This window comes from Protopterus annectens, chromosome 17.part0 (assembly GCF_019279795.1).
Source record: "Protopterus annectens isolate FY-2018-M chromosome 17.part0, PAN1.0, whole genome shotgun sequence".
Taxonomy (NCBI): Eukaryota; Metazoa; Chordata; order Ceratodontiformes; family Protopteridae; genus Protopterus; species Protopterus annectens.
Window position 1 is genome coordinate 238,968,201 of NC_056751.1, and position 22,934 is coordinate 238,991,134.

At 38.0% G+C, this 22,934-nt stretch overlaps 1 protein-coding gene across 1 annotated transcript in view; it reads right to left on the bottom strand.

Moving 5' to 3' along the window:
* DMXL1 (Dmx like 1) overlaps positions 1–22,934 on the bottom strand; it is a 2,737,735-nt gene that overhangs the window by 401,521 nt on the left and 2,313,280 nt on the right. The window contains exon 42 of the mRNA XM_044059165.1: positions 18,981–19,108. Coding sequence (XP_043915100.1) covers positions 18,981–19,108 — 128 coding nt within the window. The remainder of the gene's footprint in view (positions 1–18,980; positions 19,109–22,934) is intronic.

Here is a 22,934-nt window from a genome sequence, read left to right on the forward strand (position 1 = left end):
CCTGACAATTTATCTGCCGGGTGTCTTGAAATACCAGATGAAGCTGATGCTCAGTTTCAAATCAGCTAAATCCACCCAAGTCCAAAAATAAAGTCCCATCATTATGCAAAAAAATAATTCATTATTCAACTGCACAAGGGAGGAGTCAATACAGATTTTTCAAACTATAGGCCAGTTGATATTTTATTGCCACTACCAAAAATATTAGACAAATCTATTCATACACGACTCCTTATCTAATAACCAGCTTCCATCTTCAACTCAACACAACTTATGTCCTCATCACAGCACAACTACTGTTTTGCTGAATTTTAATACTGCTAACACTCATAGAAATCCTAGAGGACAAGTCCAACATCTTGCTAGACATATAAAAAACTTCTGATACCATCTCCCACCAGAAACTCTTATATAAACTCTCATCTTTAGGGCTCACCAAGTCTTCAATGCAGTGGTTCCACACCTACCTCTCAAACAGAGCACAAGCAGTGAAATGGAAAAATATAAAGGTGTCCTTCAATGATCTATACTAGGCGCTATACTTTAACATATTCGGTAATGACCTCTACACTGCTACAAAAAATGTTACCCTAGCTCAATACACTGATAATTCAACCCTAACTTGCTCTGCCAGATCTCTCTAAACTCCAAAACCTTACACAAAAATCGTTATTGATTGAAACATGGCTGAATAATTCACACAATACTAACCTTAAAAAACAAAATTACTACTTTTAACTTCAAAACACATCGCTATCAAAACAATATTTGTTACCATCTCTACCAATATCACCAGGATAAAACAAATAAACCAAACACAGAAAACCAGTTGAAATTCGACCACCATGTACCACACATGATTAGAAAAATTCAAAGACTAGGTATATTATACAGAACAAACACCTACCTCACTGACATAGCCAGAAGACCTATAGCCTCTACTTTCTTAATGTTATCTTGTCCTCTATGCTGCCTCAGTCTTCAAAAGTCTCACAACTGTCCAAACTTGAGCAATGGTATAATAAAATGGCCAACTAAACTATGACAATACAAAGTAACACTGTCAAGCCGTTAGAATTAAAATGGCTAGAACTTCCACATCACTTAGCTTTTTCTCAGCTAACTATAACACACAGACTTTTCTCTATGAGCCAGAAAATTGCACAACCCTTTAAAAACTTAACACAGCACTACTCCCCAACAGACTTTTAAGCTCTAGAGAAACACCACTAATCAATATAACACATCCTACTATCACTGAAATCCATTCAGAATTCAAACACAATTAAAACTTCAACTATCAAATCAATGGACTTGTTCCTGTATATATCCAGGATAAATACCACTGTTATTTTCAGCTTGCCATATCATCAAACTATTTCTCATCATACAGAATCATATGCCTGACAACCAATTCTGAGCAATACCTGAATAGTTTTACTTCACCTCCCTCCACCTTCCCTGCTGAGCTTCTTACAGCCAACTTTAAAGCCAATCCTCACAAGACCATAACAACTGCTGCCATCTATATACCACCTGGTGACAACATACCTATACTAGAGCAGATTCTTAACTGGTTATCTGACCATACCTCTAATGAAACCATTATACTGGGTGATTGTTAATATTAATTGGCTTACCCTCACCAGTAACTCACCTTCTGCTAGCATCAACCTATATGGTTTCACCCATCTCATCTCTTCTCCTACATTCCTTAACAAGTCCACAAACTATAGCTCTATAATTGACTGGATCCTTGTTACCAATCCCAACCTCTACTCTCGCACTGCTACATTACCTGTCTCCATCAGTGATCACTGCCCCATACAAACCCTCAGAATCCCCCCTCACATCCCCAAACCTCACAAATACAAAGAAATTTGAAAATTATCCACTTTTAACCCTGACACATTTAATCTCACCCTCTCTAAAATTAACTGGACCTCACTCTTTACATTACCCCTAGATGATGCTCTTTCTTTAACGCCACTTTTCTTAAAATTCTTAACTCTCTTGCCCCTTTACGTACTGTCAGAGTCAAATCTTATAACTCTCCCTGGCTATCACATACAACTCGTACATTAATTCACAAAAGAGACTCTGCATAGAAACTCTGGTCCAAAACTAAATCTCTAAGCCATTTCGAAACTTACAGGGAACTCCGAAATCTCACTAAAAAGCAGATTAATCAAGATAAGAAGAATGTCTATCACCGGCCTCTGTCATCACAATCCTGTAACCCTAAAAAGTTCTGGTGCACTATTAACCAAATTCTCCACCCAGGTAACCCTTCAACACCTAACCCTTGTCCTAATATTTCACCCCTCGAAACTGCCTCCTCCTTTAACTCCTCTTTTTATCAACACTAAGTCAACTTATGCAAAATTCTTCCCAACCCCACCCCCCCACAAACTACACCACCACCACCACCTCAGGCTAACCTCCTCTTCTCCCTAAAAACAGTCCCCACTAGCTACATTAAAAAACTCCTCCTTAAGTTAAAACCCTGTTCCTCATCAGCTAACAACCTACCATCTATCTTCCTAAAACACGTTGCACCATCCATATCATACCAAGTTTCCATCCTAATTAACCGTTCTATCACTGAATCAACTGTTCCAACTCTCTGGAAAAAATTCTATACTATTCCTATACACAAGGGGTGGCAACTCCTTAGAACTCTCAAACTTCCGACGAATTGCTATACTTTCTCCCCTCTCTGAAGTCCTTGAACACTGTATACATAAACAAATCCTGGCCCACCTACTGCAATACAATCTTATCACCCCTACCCAACGTGGCTTTCGTCCACATCATAGTACCTCCACTGCACTTATTTCTTTTACCAATACTATCTCTCAAGCCACAGACAATAATAAACTAATTTCTTGTCTATTCTTAGATATGTCCAAAGCTTTTGACACCGTCTCTCATTCTATCCTTCTCTCAAAACGTTCTCAACTTAATCTCTCCCCAACAACTATCTCTTGGTTCAGCAGCTACCTCTCAGACCAGTAGCAATCTGTCAAATAGCTCTCTGCTCTCTCTCCTTTTCTCCTAATACAGGTATTCTACAGGGCTCCATCCTTGGATCCCAACATCTTTACTAATGAACTGCATAACTCTTGTCCCCAGTTTTCTCTCAAACAGTATGCAGATGACTCTACCATTATATCTATAGCTGACAATCCTACTGAACTACTAACCCTTACACAAACATCTTTTAACCAGACTCAAACTTGAGTAACTCAACACCTTCTTATACTTAATCCCCAAAAAACAAAACTACTATTTTTTCTTCCAAAATCTCCTCTCACTCTTAAATTTTCCTTCACCATCTCCTCACTCAACAACACTATAATAGCTCCAGATACCCTTACCAAGCTACTTGGAGTAATTATAGATGACCAACTGAAATTTGACCTCCACATACATCACAGTATAAAGAAAACACATCAAAAGCTTGGTCTTCTTTATACAAATAAAAACATTCTCACTCCTGAAACTAGAATAACCCTTGCCAATGCCTATCTCTTCCCTAATATTTTTTATAGCGAACAAATCTTTACTAACCTTCAGTCTACACTTCTCTCTAAACTTGAATCTACCTATAACAAAGTGGCTAGATTTGCTGCTAACTTGCCTTACAAATCCCATCACTGTCTTGCCCTCAAGTCACTACACTGGCTTGACTTTCAAAACCATCTCAAATATATCCAACTTCTCATTGTTCACTTCATTCTCAACAAACCATTTTCCTGTCCTAGCCTCTCTTCACTAGTCTCCTATTACACTCCCACTCGATCTTTAAGGAGCTCAGATCAACATCATCTACAAATTTACAAACCTAATAAGTGTGCAGGACAAAACCTATATAGCTACTCTCCATCCATTTTCTGGAACAGGCATCTCTTAACTCTAAGAAGCCTATCCCAGACTCATACTTTCAAAATCACTCTTAAACACTACCTTACCCACCTCACTACTTGCCCCTGTCATCTCCCCACTCTAACCTAGTACACATCTTGTTCTCTTCATACCACTCTTATCATCCTTCACTCAGCTTACTACTCATCTTTTCCTCCCTCCCTATTTCCTGTCTAACCTCCTCTTCCCCTTACTTCTTCCTGCCACCATTTGCCTTTTACCTTATGACCTCCTCTTTTATACCCAACTCTTGACTGTATGAATTTTTTAATTCTTTCTTCTGTCTTTTGTCCCACACTTATTTAGTGCTAATTTCTGACTTATATATTTGTATTAACAGTTTGATTTATGATAGTTTGAATATTTACAACAGTTTGACTTGTATAGTCTTTAAATTGCCTGTCTATTGTATTGTATATAACACATTACTGTGTGGAGATTTTCTCCCCCGGCCTCCGCTGAAAATGGACATGTATCCAGTCGGACTATCCTGGTCAACAAATGCAAAATAAAATAAATAATAAATAATACTTGTATCCCCCAATCATATACATAGTTCTGTGACGATGCTCACTCCCTACCTCTATACTTCTAATATAAACCTTATGATAGCAATATATATAATTATCTATAAACTTACTTTATATCCCATCTCTTAATTACAATATTAGTATTTTTGCATGCCCTAGCACTTAATAAAGAGCTGAAGGATTTTACCTGGGAGAGGAAGATGACAAGAGTCAAGTAGGATAAGATGATTCTTCCAATAGAAACAGGAGGATCAGGATTACCCAATTTGAAAGGAATTTCAAAACAAAATAGTTAAGGCTCCTATGCATAGCACAAGCAGAAAATTACAATTCAAAGTGGAAAGGGATGATGATGAAACAAGGAGAGACTGGGCTTCTGGATGCAGACTTTTAAGGAGAATAACAATAACCATACAGAATATTATATTCATAAAGTAGCAGAAAATATTCTAAAACTAAGACAACACATAAATAGCGAAAGGAGATTTTGCCTAGGGATGACTGCAGTTAGGGATACAGACAATAGCCAAAAGGGGGCTGGAATTTATTAGAGAAAACTGGCAAAGGAACCAAGGTATTGGGGGCAAATAACTAGTGAGGGAAAGGGAATAGAATGGGAAGATGCCAAGAATTTATTTGGACTGCAGGTTACAGAAAGCCTTCCCTATCAAGGATTGATATCAGAATATAGGCAGAGAGAGATAAACAGGAAGGGTCCTAAACAAAAGACCAACACTGGTTGAGTTTTTAGTAGAATTTAGAACAGAAGCCGCCTTTAAAAAAATAATTAGTACAGCATAAAAAATATTGTACGATACCTATAAGAATCAATATGAGAAGGTTAGAAAGGATTGCAGAGAGAGATATTCACAAAGAAACAATGGGGGATATGTGTATGTCTCCCAAATATGCAACAAAGTCTAGAAGATTTAGAATCTTTGCTTAGAAGTGTTTATATTGCTAGTTTTTTACCCCAAGCAGACTCCAAAGAATTTTTCCTCAGGTAGACAGTACAAATTGGAGGTGTAACGGGGAAGAAAGATGTAACTGGGAACATATTTTGTACGAGTGTACTGATTTGGCAGACTTTAAAGATTCCCTGCATACTGCTTTGTCAGATATTGGGTGAGCAAATTGGTGTAACTAAGGAAATTATTTTTTGAGCTTTGACACAGAATCAGAATTGCCTAGATGTAAGTAAGGCCTTGCTGAGTCTAATTATGGTGGCTGTAAAAAAAGTAATTACTAGAAAATGGAAATAAAAGTCTAAACAGTAACAGAGATAAAACAACTGGAATTGGGATCTTAGAAAAGTGTAGGAGCAAATTACATAGGAAAAAATGAGAATTGTGGAAACAAATTCAGAGAATGAACGAGGTTTAAAAGAAGGAAGGATTTGAACAAGCTACATAACGTTTGACAGACAATGACTGGATAGATAAACAATGCATTTAATTTGCAACTGCAATTGTGTAAATGTGGTTTGTAATGTATAATGTTTGCAACTAGATGAAGGTTGGTTTGTTTTCATTTATTTAGATGCAAGATTGTCTATAGCATATATGATAATAAAAATGTTTCTTGTTCAAAAAATATTTTGCATGCCCTATCTTGTTCCTTCCCTCACCTTCATCTCTGAACTTCTAAGCACTAATATCACATGCTCTATTATCTATATGACAAAACCACTGATACACTTCAAATGTTCACTGTTCAACATCTACTAATCCATAGATATCTTTTATACTCTAATAGCCGCCTTCATTTTTTACGGATGTAATCAAATTACCAAATAAATGTGTCATTGTTAATGTACATTACAGAATGCCTCTTTAAAAATGTTTGTGAAATGTAAGTTTTTTTCTCTCCAGGGCTCTGCTGGTTTTTGACTAAACCCAGCTGGACACACCCAATTAAATAAAATAAAATAAAATAAAAATGTCCTTGCCATGGGACTGTGAATTCAACTACTGTGAACATCCAGGTGCCTGACTTAAATGCAGCTTATTTGTGTATGACCATAAACAAGCAATTTATTTTTTGTTTAAAGACAGAGTTAGTAGTACCTTGGAAAATTCATTTTTTTCTAGGATGCAGTCTCAGATACAAAGGTTTGGGACTAAGGGGGGTAAAGCCACCTGGAATACGCTTTTCAATAGTGAAAGAATGTTACTTTGATGCTTACTGATCACAATGAATGTCAATCACTAATGTATCAAGCTTAGGCATGGGGGTCAATTATTCCTTGTCTTGCTTCACTAAAAACAGCAAGCACAGCATTATCCCAAATGGTAAGTAGGTTGGTTTTTGGAGTGACCAACTTCAGGAATATCCATTCCAGCAGTGATTCCTGAATCTACAACTCCAAGAGGGCTAGTGGAGCAGCACAGGGAATTTAACAGCATTGCTTAGTCCTCTTAGTAGGTGAGCTGTTCAAAAAGTGATGTCTGTTTTTGTCCCACTGTCAGACATGCACTGCATCCCTACAAAGGCTTTTTGCTTGCTTACGTACCACATTAAGGTACTTCCTTGTCAGAATAACTTGGTAGGGGCCCCATCTGAAGCTTTCCATCCAAGGCCTTCAGGCTAGGAGAACCACTCTTAGGTCCAGTTGGTTGAAGTGAAGCTCCTTCTCCTGGATGACCACATAAACTCTGCAACCATGGCAGAGCCTAAATGAACTTCCCATTGTGGTAAAGCAGTGATCATCTGTACCTGAAACTTGTTTGGTTGCCAGTAGAAGATGCCCATTATGGGCACTGTCCACCACTCTATGGTCTTGCAACATGGCTCTGACACAAAATATAAGACACATAAGCACATGATGGCTTTACATCTACTGGCATATCCCAGTTCACTGCAAAAGCAATGTTCTCTGGCATGTTAACAGCACCACAGGGTGCAGGAAGGACAAAGCTTGCATTATTCAATGCATTTTCATTTAGGTCACCAAATTCATAATGTAATGGATCATTTTCATGAGAAGAAACAACACCATGGGAGAGTACTCAGCTTCACAAAGAAAAAGCACTGGCTTCACTGATACACCCAAACAGCTCCTCAATGGGACCATCAGAAATACATCACCCAGGTAGGGGAGCACATGGAGATCTTTCTTTCATAATGCTTCAACCAACATAGCCAATACACTGAAAAATGATCTGGGCACAAACTTTACTAGAAAAAATGCTCACCTGGAGCAAACTAACGAATCTCTACTGTGGATCCCTGACAACTGTATACCTACAGGTACCAAAGATATCCATCATATTTAGTGACACCATGGGAAATACATAGATGATCAGGGACACCCACTGCAAATACAAACTGAAAAGTGAAAGCTACTTTCAGTGAACCCTAGTTTGCACTTTTCTCCACGGCTGTGCAAGCATGCAGTAGGTTCTGTTTTTCTTCTAACCTGAAGAATATTTGATAGAAATTAATTGTGAAAGTTGTACTCCAAAGATCTGCAAGGATGTAACTATGTGTGTCGATAAAGATGTTACTTAGACTGGGAAAATTCTGCATGTCTAGCAAGAGGATGTTAAGAGTTGTCTGTCAAGTGATGCTTTTTGAAAAAAAGGGAAATGAAATACTGCCTCCCTGTCATTAAACATTACCAATACAATATTCACATTGACCAGAATAATGTTTTTCCCCACACAGTAAGCGAAGGCTAGCTTGAAGATCCTTCAAAACTGCCTAGAGCTGATTTTTTATGTGGATAATGCAAGGACCAAATGCTGCTATCCTCCCAGAGTCAATCAAATATGCATCTGTGGAAACGTTTAATCTAGAGGCCCCAGCAAGTGATGAATAAAGAGTCAGAGAAAGCCACTACTCCAGGCAAGAACTTCTGGAGACTAAGAAATATGTCCAACTAATGGAAAAAAAAAAAAAAAAGCCCGCGGTTTGATGAACACCAGAAAACTCTTTACAGAAGGTGACAACAAACAGGCAGCTATCCACATATGACAGCACACTTCGTAAAATAGTAAAACTTGGTAAAATAGTTAACAGCTCCAGTGTTTAAAGCACATAGACAAGGCACAGACAGGAGAATAAAAAAGGCAATGCCCAAAACAGAAAAAAAAAAAAGTCTTCACAGTCTGACATGCCATAGGACAGATGCTCGACCTGTAATTAAGATTCCAGAATCAATAGATCTTCCTGTGGGTGGATGCCTACTTTTGGGTCACAAGACTTGACAAAGTTTCAGAAAATTTAGCAGAAAAAAAACCCATCTAGAAACAGACCTTAATTCAACAATAGTCAAAATGTTCCCAGGCAAAGAAGATTTCAATGCTACTTGCAACAAACTCACCACCAGTTTCAGTTCTGGGATTTGAAAAAAACTAAGCTTGTTAAGATAGAGGATACACTTTGTCACACAACTGTTAAGAATGCTCAAAGACACAAAATGCTGTAAGCATAAAGACCTGAAAAATAAGCAATAAAATTCTCAATGGTCTTTGATATGTTCCCATCTCCAGAAGAACTGCAACAGATGGGCTAAGGAGCCCACTCCTAGAACAGAAACATGGAATCCATAATAAAGTGAAAGGGCCCAAGGAAGTAGACTAGGTTTGCTGATAGGCAGTCCTTTGATGACAGAGTGGATTCAATGTGCACAGAAAATGTTCTGCCTTAATGTCTCATCTGAGTGTGCTTCCTTAAGGAAAGTACAGGTGTGCCAAATCATACCATAACAGTAGATATCCTTCTCTTCACTGTTGCAGTATTCTTTACATATGGGATTCCCTACCAACGACAGCTCAATGTCTGGCCAATATACTAAAGTCTTAGAAAAATAGACACTGTATGTCACACACATGCTCCCCACTCAAGGCATAGGGCATAAAGGTGACGTATGGACAAACATACCTCAGAAATGAAAAGCCCCAGGAGGAACAATATTCTTAGGAACTAGGAAGAACATGTGCTTCCATAAGGAGAAAGAGGAAAATAATTCCAGGCCAGGAAGACAGAAGAAATAAGGCAGAGAAGTGGGAGAAGGGAGGGAATAAATATTGTAATACTGAAGAGGACATCTACTGTTACAGTAAGATTTTACACAACTGAAGTAAGGGCCAAAAGAAGAACAGTCTTCAAAGTACAATGTTGCAAGGAAGCTGAAGCTGCGGGCTCAAAAGGAAGTCGAGTTAATTTCTAAAGTACGAAACCTCGGAGAATGAAATAGGCTTCCTGGGAGGCCTGACATGAAGGACACCTTTAAGAAATTGTTTGACCTCAAATCTACAGGAAAGAGGAGGAGTCAATGGCAAACCAGCAAAAATAACTGAAAGGTGAGCTTTAACAGAACAGTATGCTAACTCAGCATGGAGCAATTCACAGAAATAAGAGACAAGCAGCGGGATCCCCACAGAAAATGGATCCAAGTTACAAGAAAGGCATCAGACAGAAGATCTCTTCCATTTGGACAAATATGATTTCCTGGTAGTGGGTTTCCTGGCCTCCTACAGAACCCTAAGCATGTCCTCAGAAAAAAAGGTGCCTAAAAGGGATTAAAACCCCATCACTCACAGCATCAGTTGAGCAGTGGACAAGTGAGGATGAATTAGAGACCCCTTGCTTTGTGTGAAGAGGTCCACCCTGTGATGTAACTTGTGGTAATTGCCCCTGGCTAAGTGAAGAATGGGGAACCAATGCTGTCTGGGGCAAAAGGGAGTCCCCAGCAAGATTCCGGGGGAGTGTTGCTTGATCTTGAGCAGGACTACCGGAATCAGAAAAAGGGAAGGGAAGGCATAGAGAAACATCTCCCTCCAAGGAAAAGAGAGGGTGTCCACATTCCAAGCCAGAGGACTTGGGACTCTGGCATAAAAAAGAGGAAGTTGTCTCTTCAAAGGGGAGGCAAAAATATCTACCCGAGAAGCACTCCACTAATGGACAATGTCCAGAAACACATCTCTGTGAAGCATCCATTTGTGAGCCTGTGTACTGGACCAGCTCAGACAGCTTGTCACTATATTTTGCTCTGAAGGAATGTAGATAGCCTAAAGAATCATTTAACACTGGACAGCTAAGTCTCACACCTGAAGGGCAAGTCTGCAAAGAAGATAGGACTGTGCCCCCCCCCCACTTGTTGATATACCAGTTCACTGTGGTGTTGGTCTGTGAAGATTTTGAGAGGCCCTGGAAGAAAGAGGGAATGAAAAGTCTGAAGAGCTAAAAGGAGAGCTCTCATCTTCTTTGTGCTGATGTGGTCTGACCTCTGATCAGGGCCGGTGTTAGCATTTTGGGGGCCCCCAGCAAATGTCAAGTTGGGGGCCCCCTGGCCACTTTCAGTCTAAGTATCACCCTGTCACTGCCACTACTTCTATCCATCTTTTTAGTTCATGCTGCAGGCTTTTAGGAGTTGTACACACAGACTGACCTGTAGCTACAATGATCTTATTACAACAGGCATACATACCACACTGTGTTGGCCCATCTCACAATGGGACATTTACAGTTACTGACATTTAGGTGTAACAAGGATACATTACAACTCTATGTACAGGACAGAACTAATATGCAATGGAACCCTAGGCAGTGGTTACTGTTTCAGCCACCAAAAAACACACACACACCCTCCAGAGTTCCCCTCTGTTTTCCCCATGTTGGGCTTTCCACTTATGCACATTACTTTTTTTCTTCCATTTCTCACATTTTACCTTTTCTTTTCTTCAGCTTTCAAGAAGCCATAACTTTATATATGCTCTAAAGTGCTTTTTTAAGTTTATTTTTTTCTTTTCACCCAATGATTGCTTGAACAGAAATGATGATTAAGGAAAAAAATTCAATGTTGCCGTTCAGCTTTTAGTTTTCCTTCTTTTTGATATACTTTCTTTGACCAAGTCAGCGAGTAATACCCATTTAGGAAATAACTCCATTAAGCGCTGCCCAGAAGCTAGAGCATTTCCCAATCTTTTAATCCAAAAGTGGCCCTAAACAAAAATTGTGAGTAAGAAAAAGGAATTGCAGTCTTTTTTTTTCTTTCAGTGAAGACATAAGTTGTACTCAAGACTTAAAATTCAAAGCTGACAAAATAGGAGCTCCAAGTAAATTAAAGTCAATTGTGAGGATACACAGATCCTGTATGGAAATACTGCCTGCCTCACTAATACTCCCAAAAGACAGTCCTGCCTATACAACCCTCTGGTGTTAGATTGGGATGAAAGCAGAAGTTCAAATGGCCACAGTCATGTATTTGAAGTGACTGCTGAAATACATATACATAGTATGCCTACTAACTCCTCGATCCTAACCCCAAAGGCAACCAGCTGTATATGTGTCTGATGTTTGATTGTGAGGAAAGTGAAAATAAATAATGACTGCAATAATGTATTCTACTTTGCTGCTGCAGGCAGTACACTGCCCCACAGGAGCTAAAGTAACTTTCATTGTATACCTCTGAGGTCTGTTAGACAAGTAAAGGAAATAACTACACAATCCCAGCACCCACATAACCTACTGATGAAATTTCTGTACAGAAACATCTGAGCAGGGATGTTTTGGAATGTTTGTAGTTGAGGACAGAGGCTATTATCAGTTTATCTAATAGGGTCATATAATAACTCCATTCAGGCTAAAGAGTGCGATCAGAAAATGAAAGCATTTCTTTCTCCTAATTTTTCCTCAACCAAAACAGCTTTGGGGTCCCCAGTCAAGGATAATTAAGGAGCCCTGTATCTATTTATACAGTCTAGGGTGAGGCCACCCAAAACCTAGGAGATCTAAGTGTCTGAATGCCTATGACATACATTATGCCTTACTTCTGAAAAATAATCACTTGTTAGCTACATTTTTTATTGATACCCTGAAGAATAATATGTGTGTTCCGTATTATTGGATGTATGCATTTCTAAAAATCAGTGATATTTTACACACACACACACACACACACACACACACACACACACACACACACACACACATCACAGCAATGTTAATTTTCTACTTATTTCAGCAAGTACATTGTACAACACTATTACTAAGTAGCACTACTAGATTATTCAACAGCTAGGAGATAATTGTTGCATAATCAAAATGTTTCAGCAGTAGTTTTGTATTGAATTTCTTGGGCATGCCATCAAGGTGTTGAGTGCAGTCAACCTCTGCAACAATGTGCTACTCAGCTGTTTACTCCAAAATGTTAAGCAAAGCAGTGCTTACTGGCATATGTGTGTGTGTGTGTGTGTGTGTGTGTATAAGAGAGACAGACAGGGGTAGAGACTGTTTTAAAGTCCTGCGTAATAGTGACTGCTGCTTCCAGTAAATTTCTTTTGTTTGTTTGTTAGCTGGTCCACAGGCTCTTTCAAGTCTTGATCTGGGCTGGAAGGCAAATTACTTTCTGTAATACGTAACAAAATTTGTAAAGGGATAAAAAATGTTACAAACATGGATAAGACTGACACAATAGCATTTACAACCAATATCTCTGAAAGTCTGGCATTTGTAGAAATCAATCAAGTGTTTTCTCATTTTCCCTCAAAGTAAAGAACCCCGATTATTTCTTATATAATCTTATATAGTATTGTAGCTCTCATGTCCTACCATTAAAAAAATACTCTGTTTCAAAGCTAGGTTGGATGCAGGACATTTTAGAATAGGTGCCCCTGGTTAGCAGCCATACTGCTAAGTTGCTGCTGAGAGTCTGTGTACAGGGGGAAGGCAATGCTTTAGGTTTAGTAACTTAAATGTGTGGATATTTAACTCTGCCTAAGACTGGAAATTAGTACACTCTTTATATTGATAAGTGATAATGTTCTTCTAGTTTCAGAGAAATAAAGTGGAAGACTTTATTAGGAGTTTTCTGGGAACCAAACTGAGTATTTTAAGTTTTACTATTAGCATGGGAATGCCAATGGCTTTTTGCACTCCTGGTGTTCAATAACTTGCAAGTTTATAATAAATCAAGTTACATTAACTCTTTTTCTGTCCATGTACAAGTTAAATCTCAGAGAAAGGTCAAGCCATATACATGGAATATTTGAGTGCTAGCTGGTTGATTAATGACCAGTTGGCTAGCCTCTGTCAGTTTATGGTGTGTGACAATACAGTAGTGGACTTGGATGGATTAAGAATATATGTATTACTTAAAGTCTTCCTGAAACCCTCTTTGAACTTGCTGAATAATTTTGGAACCTCTTTTTTTTTTTTTGGGGGGGGGGGGGTTCCTGTTTTCCACAGGCAAAGTTAGTAGTATTTCACTAATGAACATGGAGAATGTATTAGGGCCCAAAATTTATCCTTGGGGGATCCATGTCCTTATTTTTTTTCTGCAGTCAGTAATGCTCTCACATCCTAATTTTGAATGCATTGCCCATTAAATAGGTGTCGAAACATTTGCATGGCTGTCTTCCCAAAGCCACAGGTCTTTAACTTTTCTTTAAGATGAATGTAGTTAATGATATCAAAATCTCTTCACAGATCAACAAACACAACTGCTGCAAGAAGCCCCTTTTCCATGTTTGAATAAATTACATCTGTAATACTATAAATGTCTGACTGTATGCTAAACCATTTTTGAAGCCATGCTGTGCTTTGGCAGGACAACCATATTATAAGCAATATTTTAGTATTTGCTTATCCATCACTTCTTTTAGTATATTTGTAGTGGCTCTGAGGATTGGTATAGGCATTAATCTCATAAAGGTAGGTTATCTTAGGTATGGGAATTACTTATGTATGTTTAAGTATTGAAGGGGCAGAACCTAAGATTATTATTATTATTTTTTATTTGACATTTGGTAACCAGGAAAATCAAACTGGGTACAGAATACCCATTTTCAGTGGAGGCCTGGGGAGAAAAGCTCCACACAAAGAATGACAAAGACAAATGTAAAATACAAGGCATTAGCAGTGAAGAGGAGAAAAATTACCTATAGATTATAAAAAATACAAATTTGGATACAGGAATTGTACAAGCAGTAAAAAGGTACATCACAAAGGTAAAATAGTGAAAAATTAATAAAGGGGGGAGGGGATCAGTGGTTTAGCCACTGATTACTGGAGTGGTCATTTCAGAAAAGCTGGGTGCAGCTCCCATGTAGAAGGTCCCTGTTTATCCTGCTGCTTTTCAAGTAATGTTGAGGTAGTTTTAATCAGACATCTTGAAAATGCAAGGTATTTAACATCCACGTATTAACTACTGTAGGCTGAGGTATGTGGTTAGAATCAGTAACTGGAATACTGTAGGAGATGATTCAGCAATCTGGTCTCAAAAGACATTTTATCATATATGGAGCTATCGGATATTGAGTGATTAACAGTGTTAGTTGCAGATGCACAAGTTGAACATGCAGTGTCTTTATTGCCTTCTAGAAACCTATGGATGGTCTTCTAGTATTGCCTATTTTCAGGTTTTCTGTTTTTGCTACTTTGTATCCCTTCCATTGTTTTTAAGCAACTAACAGAGTAAGGCAATTTGTTTTCTTCCATTCCTTCCACGTGTTCTTAAGTTAAGCAAGGCTAAGTGAGGTATAAAGCTAGAAGCATGAATTACTTTTAAATATTTTCATTACAACTGGTAAGAATTTATTCTAAATTTCTCTGTTAAACTGATGAGAAAGTTGTCAAGTGCTAAACTGGCAACTGTTTCCATCATAATTTGGCTTCAGTTGACAGCTTATAATTCAGCCAGTGGTATATTTTCTCTTGTATGAAGGATGGGTCACCCTATTATAAAAATGTTTTCACTTTTATTCTGTTAAATGTTAACAAGTTCAAAGTTTGATACAAGTTCAAATATAAATGAACACTATTCTGTTTATTTTGTGTTTCATATTTTGTCTGTTTTTCAGTTTGCGTTTAAAAGTTGGTATCTCAATTCCACTGGATTGGGCAGTGTCACATAATTATGTATGCAAGTTTTATGTTAATCAGCGTACAGATTTTTGGCCAGTTGTACGAATTTTTCATGGGCCTCTGTCCAGATATTTTATGATTCCAGTTTAAGAGGTATGGACAGGAGAGAGCCATTTGGTAAATACCATTGGGGCGGTAGAAAGGCTAAAGGGCAAAGCAGAGAACTAAAACTGAAAGGAAGATGCACAGAAATGTAAAAGCTTCCTGAAAAGGGGATGAATTTGGATGTGAAGATAAGCATCCTTGCTGTCCAGGGATACCACGAAAGCCTGGGGAAGAAGAGGGAACAGGGTTTGAAGGAACATTCAGAAAGGTGCTGAACTGAGAAAGGTCTAGAATGGGTCTCCAGGTATCTTCCTTCCTGGGAACAAGAAACATCTTGGAATAAAATCCCCTCTCTTTCTGGGCAAGGTGCACAACTTGAATAGTGCATTGTGCCAAAAGGCCCTGAAGCAAATCTGGAAAGAAAGCTACTCCTGAGGAGGCTGAGGGATGCCCAGAGGAGAAGGAAGAGATTTCAACACCATGAAGTATCCCTGGCAGATGATAGACAGCACCCAAGAGTCTTGAGTGACTCACATAATTCGTAAGTGACAGGGAAAGATGAGGGGAAAAGGGGATCAGACCCAAGGAAAGGGGAAGCAAACTGTCAGATAGAATGTAGTTTATCTTGAAAAGGAGGCTTCTGAGAAGTAGGAATATTTAAGGGGTGGGTGAGACCTTCTGAGTCCAAAAGGAGATTTGGAGGGATAATTCCTGTGGAACATAGGGATAGGAGAAACAAAAATAGGTTTCAAATCCTGAAAGGCCTTGTGCCTTTATTCTGGGGGGACTTAAAAAGCTCAGCAGCAGCAGAAACAAAAAGGTTCTTATCAAGAGGAGCATCCAACAATTTAGCCTTAATATAATCCTGTAAGGGCTGGAGATAAAGCCAAAAATAACATTTCAAGAGAGAACCAAAGGCAGAAGCCATAGAGGAGGCATCAGCTGCATCATAACTACATTTAATAGAATGGCCAGCCAATTGAGAGGTAGAACCAAGTACAAAAAGGGTCTAGACCTTCCCTTCTGAAAAAGGGAGGCCAGAGACAGCATGAGAGACTTGAGAAAGAAGGGATAAAACATTCCTAGTCATATGGGTCTGGTAATTAATAGCCAGAAAAGCCAGTGGTATACACCTTTTTGTCTAAATGTTCCACAGCCCTACTGCCCTTGACTGAATGAAATTATTTAGTAGAAGGCAAAAGTTTAGGTGGTTTGTCAGATGAAACAGATACTACAGAAGGATTGTCAGAAGAATATTTGTATAAGAACTTACAATCATCAAGTACCTTGTAAAATCTATCAGGTTTCTGAGGGGATGGAGTTTAAAAATCAGGGGCCTCACAGGCTGCTGAAAAGTTATCTAGGAGGTACAGCAGAGGGTTTAGGAGACTCCATCTGGAGGACTTCATACCTCATTTGAATATCAGAACCCAGAGAACAGTCTCATTTGAAATATTCCATCATGCAAGAGATAGTGTCCCCAAGGGAGAGTCTGGACTAACAGAATCATCCTCTTCAAATCCATAATACAAAGGAGAAGTTTGAGAGGAATATGCCAAAGACTTTTCCTCAGAATCCAAATCCTCTTCAGAGGATTCCTGCTCCCTGGGCCTCATAAGTGAAGTACATGACCAAAAAAGGAGCAGACACACTGAGAAGGCTTTAAGACCATTAAGGCATCCCTGGGTAAAATCCTTCCATTTACTCTGGGGATCTTTAGTAGCAGGGAAACCTGTTTTTTTTTTTTTTTTTTTGTATTTTCTTTTGAGACATATCTGCCCTAAAAACCCTGGGAGGTTTGGATCCTTGCTTACATTCAACCTATACCTCTCAAATTCTTAGAGCAAAAAATCTGGACAAAGCCTAAACTGATGGGGGGACAAATAGGGACAGATTTTAAATATTGCTCTTACAAACTTAGAAAGTTGATAGAATAATAGGTTTTGCATTAGCCTGAATTTTCTGAAGGATGTGGAGTCTTAAACTCAAATGTCTGTCATTATTTAATGACTTCAACTCTCAGCTATTTGCCAGAAAAGTACAGATTTTAGGAGGAACACACGAAAAATAGGAGGCAAAAATCTGGGCATTCTGCAAAAATCTGTAGAGTTGAGAGGTATGACTCAACTGATGTAGTAGGCATCTCCTCCTGAACTAAGATTTGAGATATCCCCCTTGGTCCTTCTAAAACAATCAGCTAAGGTTCCCCCCTCAACATCCAGTGTGGACTTTTGTAGAGACTCCGAGGACATACAAGAACTTGGATCCATGCAGGCCTCTGATAGGGTCATGGCAGAAGAATCCGAGACAATAATCGGGCGATGATCTGGCCTTTCACCAGCCTTGAGAGAGACATCTGCGGAGACAGGACAGTAGCCGAATCAGACCAGAGTTTTTTTTTTCCATCTTTTTCTTGCCAGGTGTTTGATCTTTGGGATAGGAAGATTTTGCCACTGCATCTTGCACCAACAATTTAAGATGTTGTTTCGCCAGGTAAATGAACAAAGAGGAGTGATTACTACGTAGGGTCTTAGGGACAAACGACTGGCAGACAGAAAACTGTGTATGGTCATGAGAAGCACCCAGAAGCACCCAGACAGAAGAGACTATTTGTGGTGATCTTTATGTGGAATCTGCTTCCCACATTGACATTTTCCCTTTCTGGCTGACATGTAAACTCACAAAAATAAAAGTGAAAAAAATAATTAAGAAGGTACCCCAACAGGGCACTTATCTGAAACATGAATTGGTAACCAGCATATAAGGAGGAGCATTTAGACAGACAATCAATGACAGCTTTCAGAATGATGGCAAAGAAGTTCTGAAGTATGTACATCTGTATGTCACCTTTAAGCCCCATGTCTTAAGTGGGAAGCATACATGTGACGTATGACGTCTACATTTTCCTAAGGTTTGGTATACTGGCTGGACAGTGGGCTGCACTTGGCAGGGAATCTTATATGTAAAAATACTGCACCAATGTTATGGAATTACATCAATGATGCATTTATCTGTAAGGTAAAGAAGATGAGCAGTGCTGTTTCTTCAAGGCCCTAATCTGGCACAGAAACCTGAAAAGCCTTCTAACAATGTGTATGGTTGATCTCAAAAAAATCTTAACACACACTGCACAGGAACTGAGTTCATTACAAGGACATACGTACATAGTGGCTAATGTTAAACTTCTTTACACTTGCACATTTTGAATAAAGACTCAGAAAAGTTTGCCATTTGAATAGAAAAAGGGCAGTAAAAGGTTTCATTTTTGAAAAAAAAATAATAAAAAGGATGCTGTGAGATAGCTCAAACCCAACTGCTACACAAAAATTAGAGAAGAAAAGAAGGATGTGTGATGCCTCCTACATCCTTCTCTCTACACAGATTATGGGAACGTTACAGGAGACAGAGCAACATTTTTAATACTTAAGCCTTAAACCTACAGGAGTTCCTTTGCTGAAGGATGTTTAAAAGGTTAATAAAGACCTCATGGCTCAGACTGCTCAAAGATTAGCTGTGGATTCCTTTCACTACAGAACACATCTAAAACTATGTCATGAAACTCACCTGAACTAGTTGAAATACACAAAATAATGAAAAACTACATCATACCTTATTTCCGTGGTGATTAAATCGTAGTCGAGTGATTCGTGAGTTTCCACCAGATCTAAAGCTTGCAATATGTTGAGAATGGCCCCACTCAAACATTCGAATACTACCATCTTGAGCACCGGTAAGATCTGAACAAAAAATATATGAGGCAGCAGGTGAGGAATTACAAACTTAGTGCACTTTGAAAAAAAATATAATATCCTCATGCATTTAACCTAAAATACAAATGAGTTTTCATTTACCAAGAACATTTGTTTTCACAAGCAAAACATTAATAAGATAATTGGAATTAATGTAGCATATATAATCAAACATTGAGACGGAGTGCATCACAATAAAACTATGCATCCAAACAATGATAAAGCAAATAAACAAAAGTTACGTAACAAAAGTTACATACATGAAAAGACTGGCTTTGGGAGGATTATGTTACAATTCTACAATTAGGTACTGAAGCAGCACCCCTAACAGAGCTCATGCAAATAGATATCCAATTTACTCAAATCACTGCAAACAAATATATTAATGTACTGAACCTATGGGGACTGAGTCAGTGTTATAATGAAGCATTCAGTGCAGGGTTACTAATATGAAACATTTGCTGAACAGAGAACATAAGAGTGTATTTCTTTGACATTAAAGTACCATTTGTTGATAACGTACTGTGTGTTGTATAGGCAGTTCAGGCAGACCTAGGCAGCTTAAGTCCATGATTTAAGCTACTTGCTCAGGTAACCACATGCACTAACCACAGTTTATATGCAATGCAGCAAGCACCTTTTACGTTTAGTGCAAGAAGTCTGTGTGTGTGTGTACGTATGTATACATCTGTGTGCATATATATATATATATATGTATGTATGTATGTATGTGTGTATATACATATATATATATATATATATATATATATATATATATATATATATATATATATACGTACAAGGAGGGTGGGGTGCATAGTAAGGATAATACAGCACACCCAGGTGTGTTATAAGGCACCAGAAAAAAGGGAAAGCACCTTACAATCGCAGGCCATGCAAATACCTGTACCATGCATTTCCATGTGTTTACTACAGCTAAAAAATGGGAATGTACATGTATTTAATTTTGGCAGTTTGAGTTTTACACTTAGTAGTTTTATGAATAACTACGTGGTTTGTATAGCATTTAAAGTAACAATTCCTCTGTCTGTTTATGCTGACTGACTGTTACACAGGGCAATAACTTTTTAACCATGTGGAATTTTGCATATGAAATTTTCAGTGTTGTCATTATTGTAAACTGTCTCAGTGTACAATACTATTTGTAAGCATTGTCCCACGGTCATTTTCATAAATCATGTTTGGATCAAAGTTGCACAAATTCTGTATCACAATTTAAACTGTGGTCCACAGATTGCAAATTCAAAAGCCAAGATCAGAATTTGGGCATAGTCATGAACATTTTCTGAATATAATGTTTAAAATGTTCCTTTCTTAATGTTTTATCATTTTCCATTTTAACTAACTGATTATAGTGCAAGGTTATGTAGAATTCAGAATCTCCAAAGCAGTAATTTTAGGGATTTTCTCACAAACTGTTGTATTTCACTGTGCAAATGTCATTTTACAGTCGTACAAAAGTGCATTTTTCACATTTTACTGGTTTGTTAGTATAGCTCTAGTGTTTGCAGTTTCCATGGTAACTTTTTTTTTTTTTTATTTCACGACTAAACCTCCTCCATTTTTTTAGTTATTTTCTGTTTTGTAAATAAGAGAGAATGAATGGCTGCCAGGATGATTCTGAAGGCCATGACAGAAGAGGAATCTATAACTCAGTTGGGTGGCTTGCTCTAGTTCTCTTCTCTGTATGGAAGGGAAACACATTGTCAATAACTAACAATCTGGTCAAGGTTCATTGCCCATTTTATACACAAAAAATATACAGAAACACTCCTCTCAATATGTCTCTAAAAGACTAAAATGACTGAATACATTCAAGGTAGTCAAGATGCCACAGTATCACTATTTAGAACAGTTTAACAAAGTCTTTACAGTAGTTTTTAGGAAGCAGCCAGTATCCCACTGGCAAGCATCTGGCAGTTGGTGCACAGGATTAAGGAGCTGTTAATGAGTGGTCTCCTGTATTCCAGGGTTTTCATTCCCTGGGCCTCCACTGCCTAACTATGCAAATCTGAGTAAGAGACTTAACCACATAGTGCTCCTGGCTGAGTCTGAAAAAGGTGCAAGCTGTTAACAGAAACAATAAAGTGAACTGAAAGATAATCTAATAAATTTAAGGAGATCGGAAGAACTATAAAAGCAAAACAGCACTGGGGGAAGGCACAAGCATGTGAAAGAATCCTGAAAGACTGTGCAGTTTGATTTCATTTGCACTATCAGAAACCTTGACATGCACAACAAAAAACAGAAAAAGTATGCATCTGTGTGCGTGCGCGCATGTGTGTCTATGTATGTGTGTATATATATATATATATATATATATATATATATATATATATATATATATATATATATATATATACTTGGAAGTGTGAACATTGGCACTAGGTGTCATCTCTTGTTAATGTGACACCCCCAACCCCATGTACTAAATGGGGGGAAAAAGGGGTTGATGCCAATGCGAATACACACATTAACACGCACAAACACACCTCTCTCTCTTTCCCTCCCTCTCTCTATATATATATATATATATATATATATATATATATATATATATGGGTCTTCTTTACAACAAAAAAATCTCACTCACCCAAAACTCATAACAGAGACAAAAAGGCCGACAGCACCAGTACATCAACGTCCCGGAACACAGACTTACAACTCCAAGTAACTAACTGGTTGGCCATCCAAAACAAAAATGTAAACCAAAGAAAACCAAACTCACCCATGTGGGGGGCTGCACCCACTCACCCTTCCTAACTAAATTTACCAACTCCGAGATCGCACTACCTTGGGGGTAAGGGGCAAAGTTCAGAGTGGAAAGTCGGTGTTCTGGGACATCAGTGTTATGCGATCGTTGTCCTTTTTGTCTCAGTGTTTTAACAGTCAGGTAAGTGAACGTTCAGGTTTCTGAAGGGACCTATACATAAATATATATATATATATATATATATATATATATATATATATATATATATATATATATATGTATATATATATATATATATATATATATATATATATATATATATATATATATATATATATACACACACACACACACACACACACACACACACACACACACACACACACACATGTAGATATATCAAAAGTAGAAACTGTGCTTAGGAATGCAAAATTAAACAACGTTCTGTACTTTTTACAGCCAAGCTAAAATTTCTACACCTACCTGTAGCTAAACAGGCAGTGCATTCTCATATTTGGTTCTCTGCCTATTTGCATCAAAAGTAAATGTGATGCTCCCTGTGCAAGACAAAGCTTCTATACCTACTGACACTGATAAAGGCGATGCATCTTCTATCAAAAAATCTGAATGAACCAATTTTTATATCACAAAGTGGAGAAACTTTCAAATGTGCTTAAATGCAAAACTTAAAGTGAATCATAATCTAAGGCAAAACACTATTGGGGGTGAAATTAAGAACTTCTGGAGGTTTTCTTTGTGGAGCTTCAGATTTGAAGGAAATAATTCAAAATAAAATGGGGCTTCAAAAATGGCTGCACTCTAAAGCAACAGCTTAATTTTAATTCTCCCAGTGTGAAAACAGAAACTGAGAAAAAAAGGCAAACTGAAAAACTAAGTAATCCAAGGCACCCAGGAAGTTTAGTCAGCCACTGATAAACCAAATTCACAACTTTATTCAGCCAAAATAAAATAAAACAAACGCTCTCTATTAACAGTACATTTTCGTTTCAACCTTCATTAGATGTGGACTACTACTGTCAAGGACTCTTACATACCATTCATTTACATCTAAATTACCAT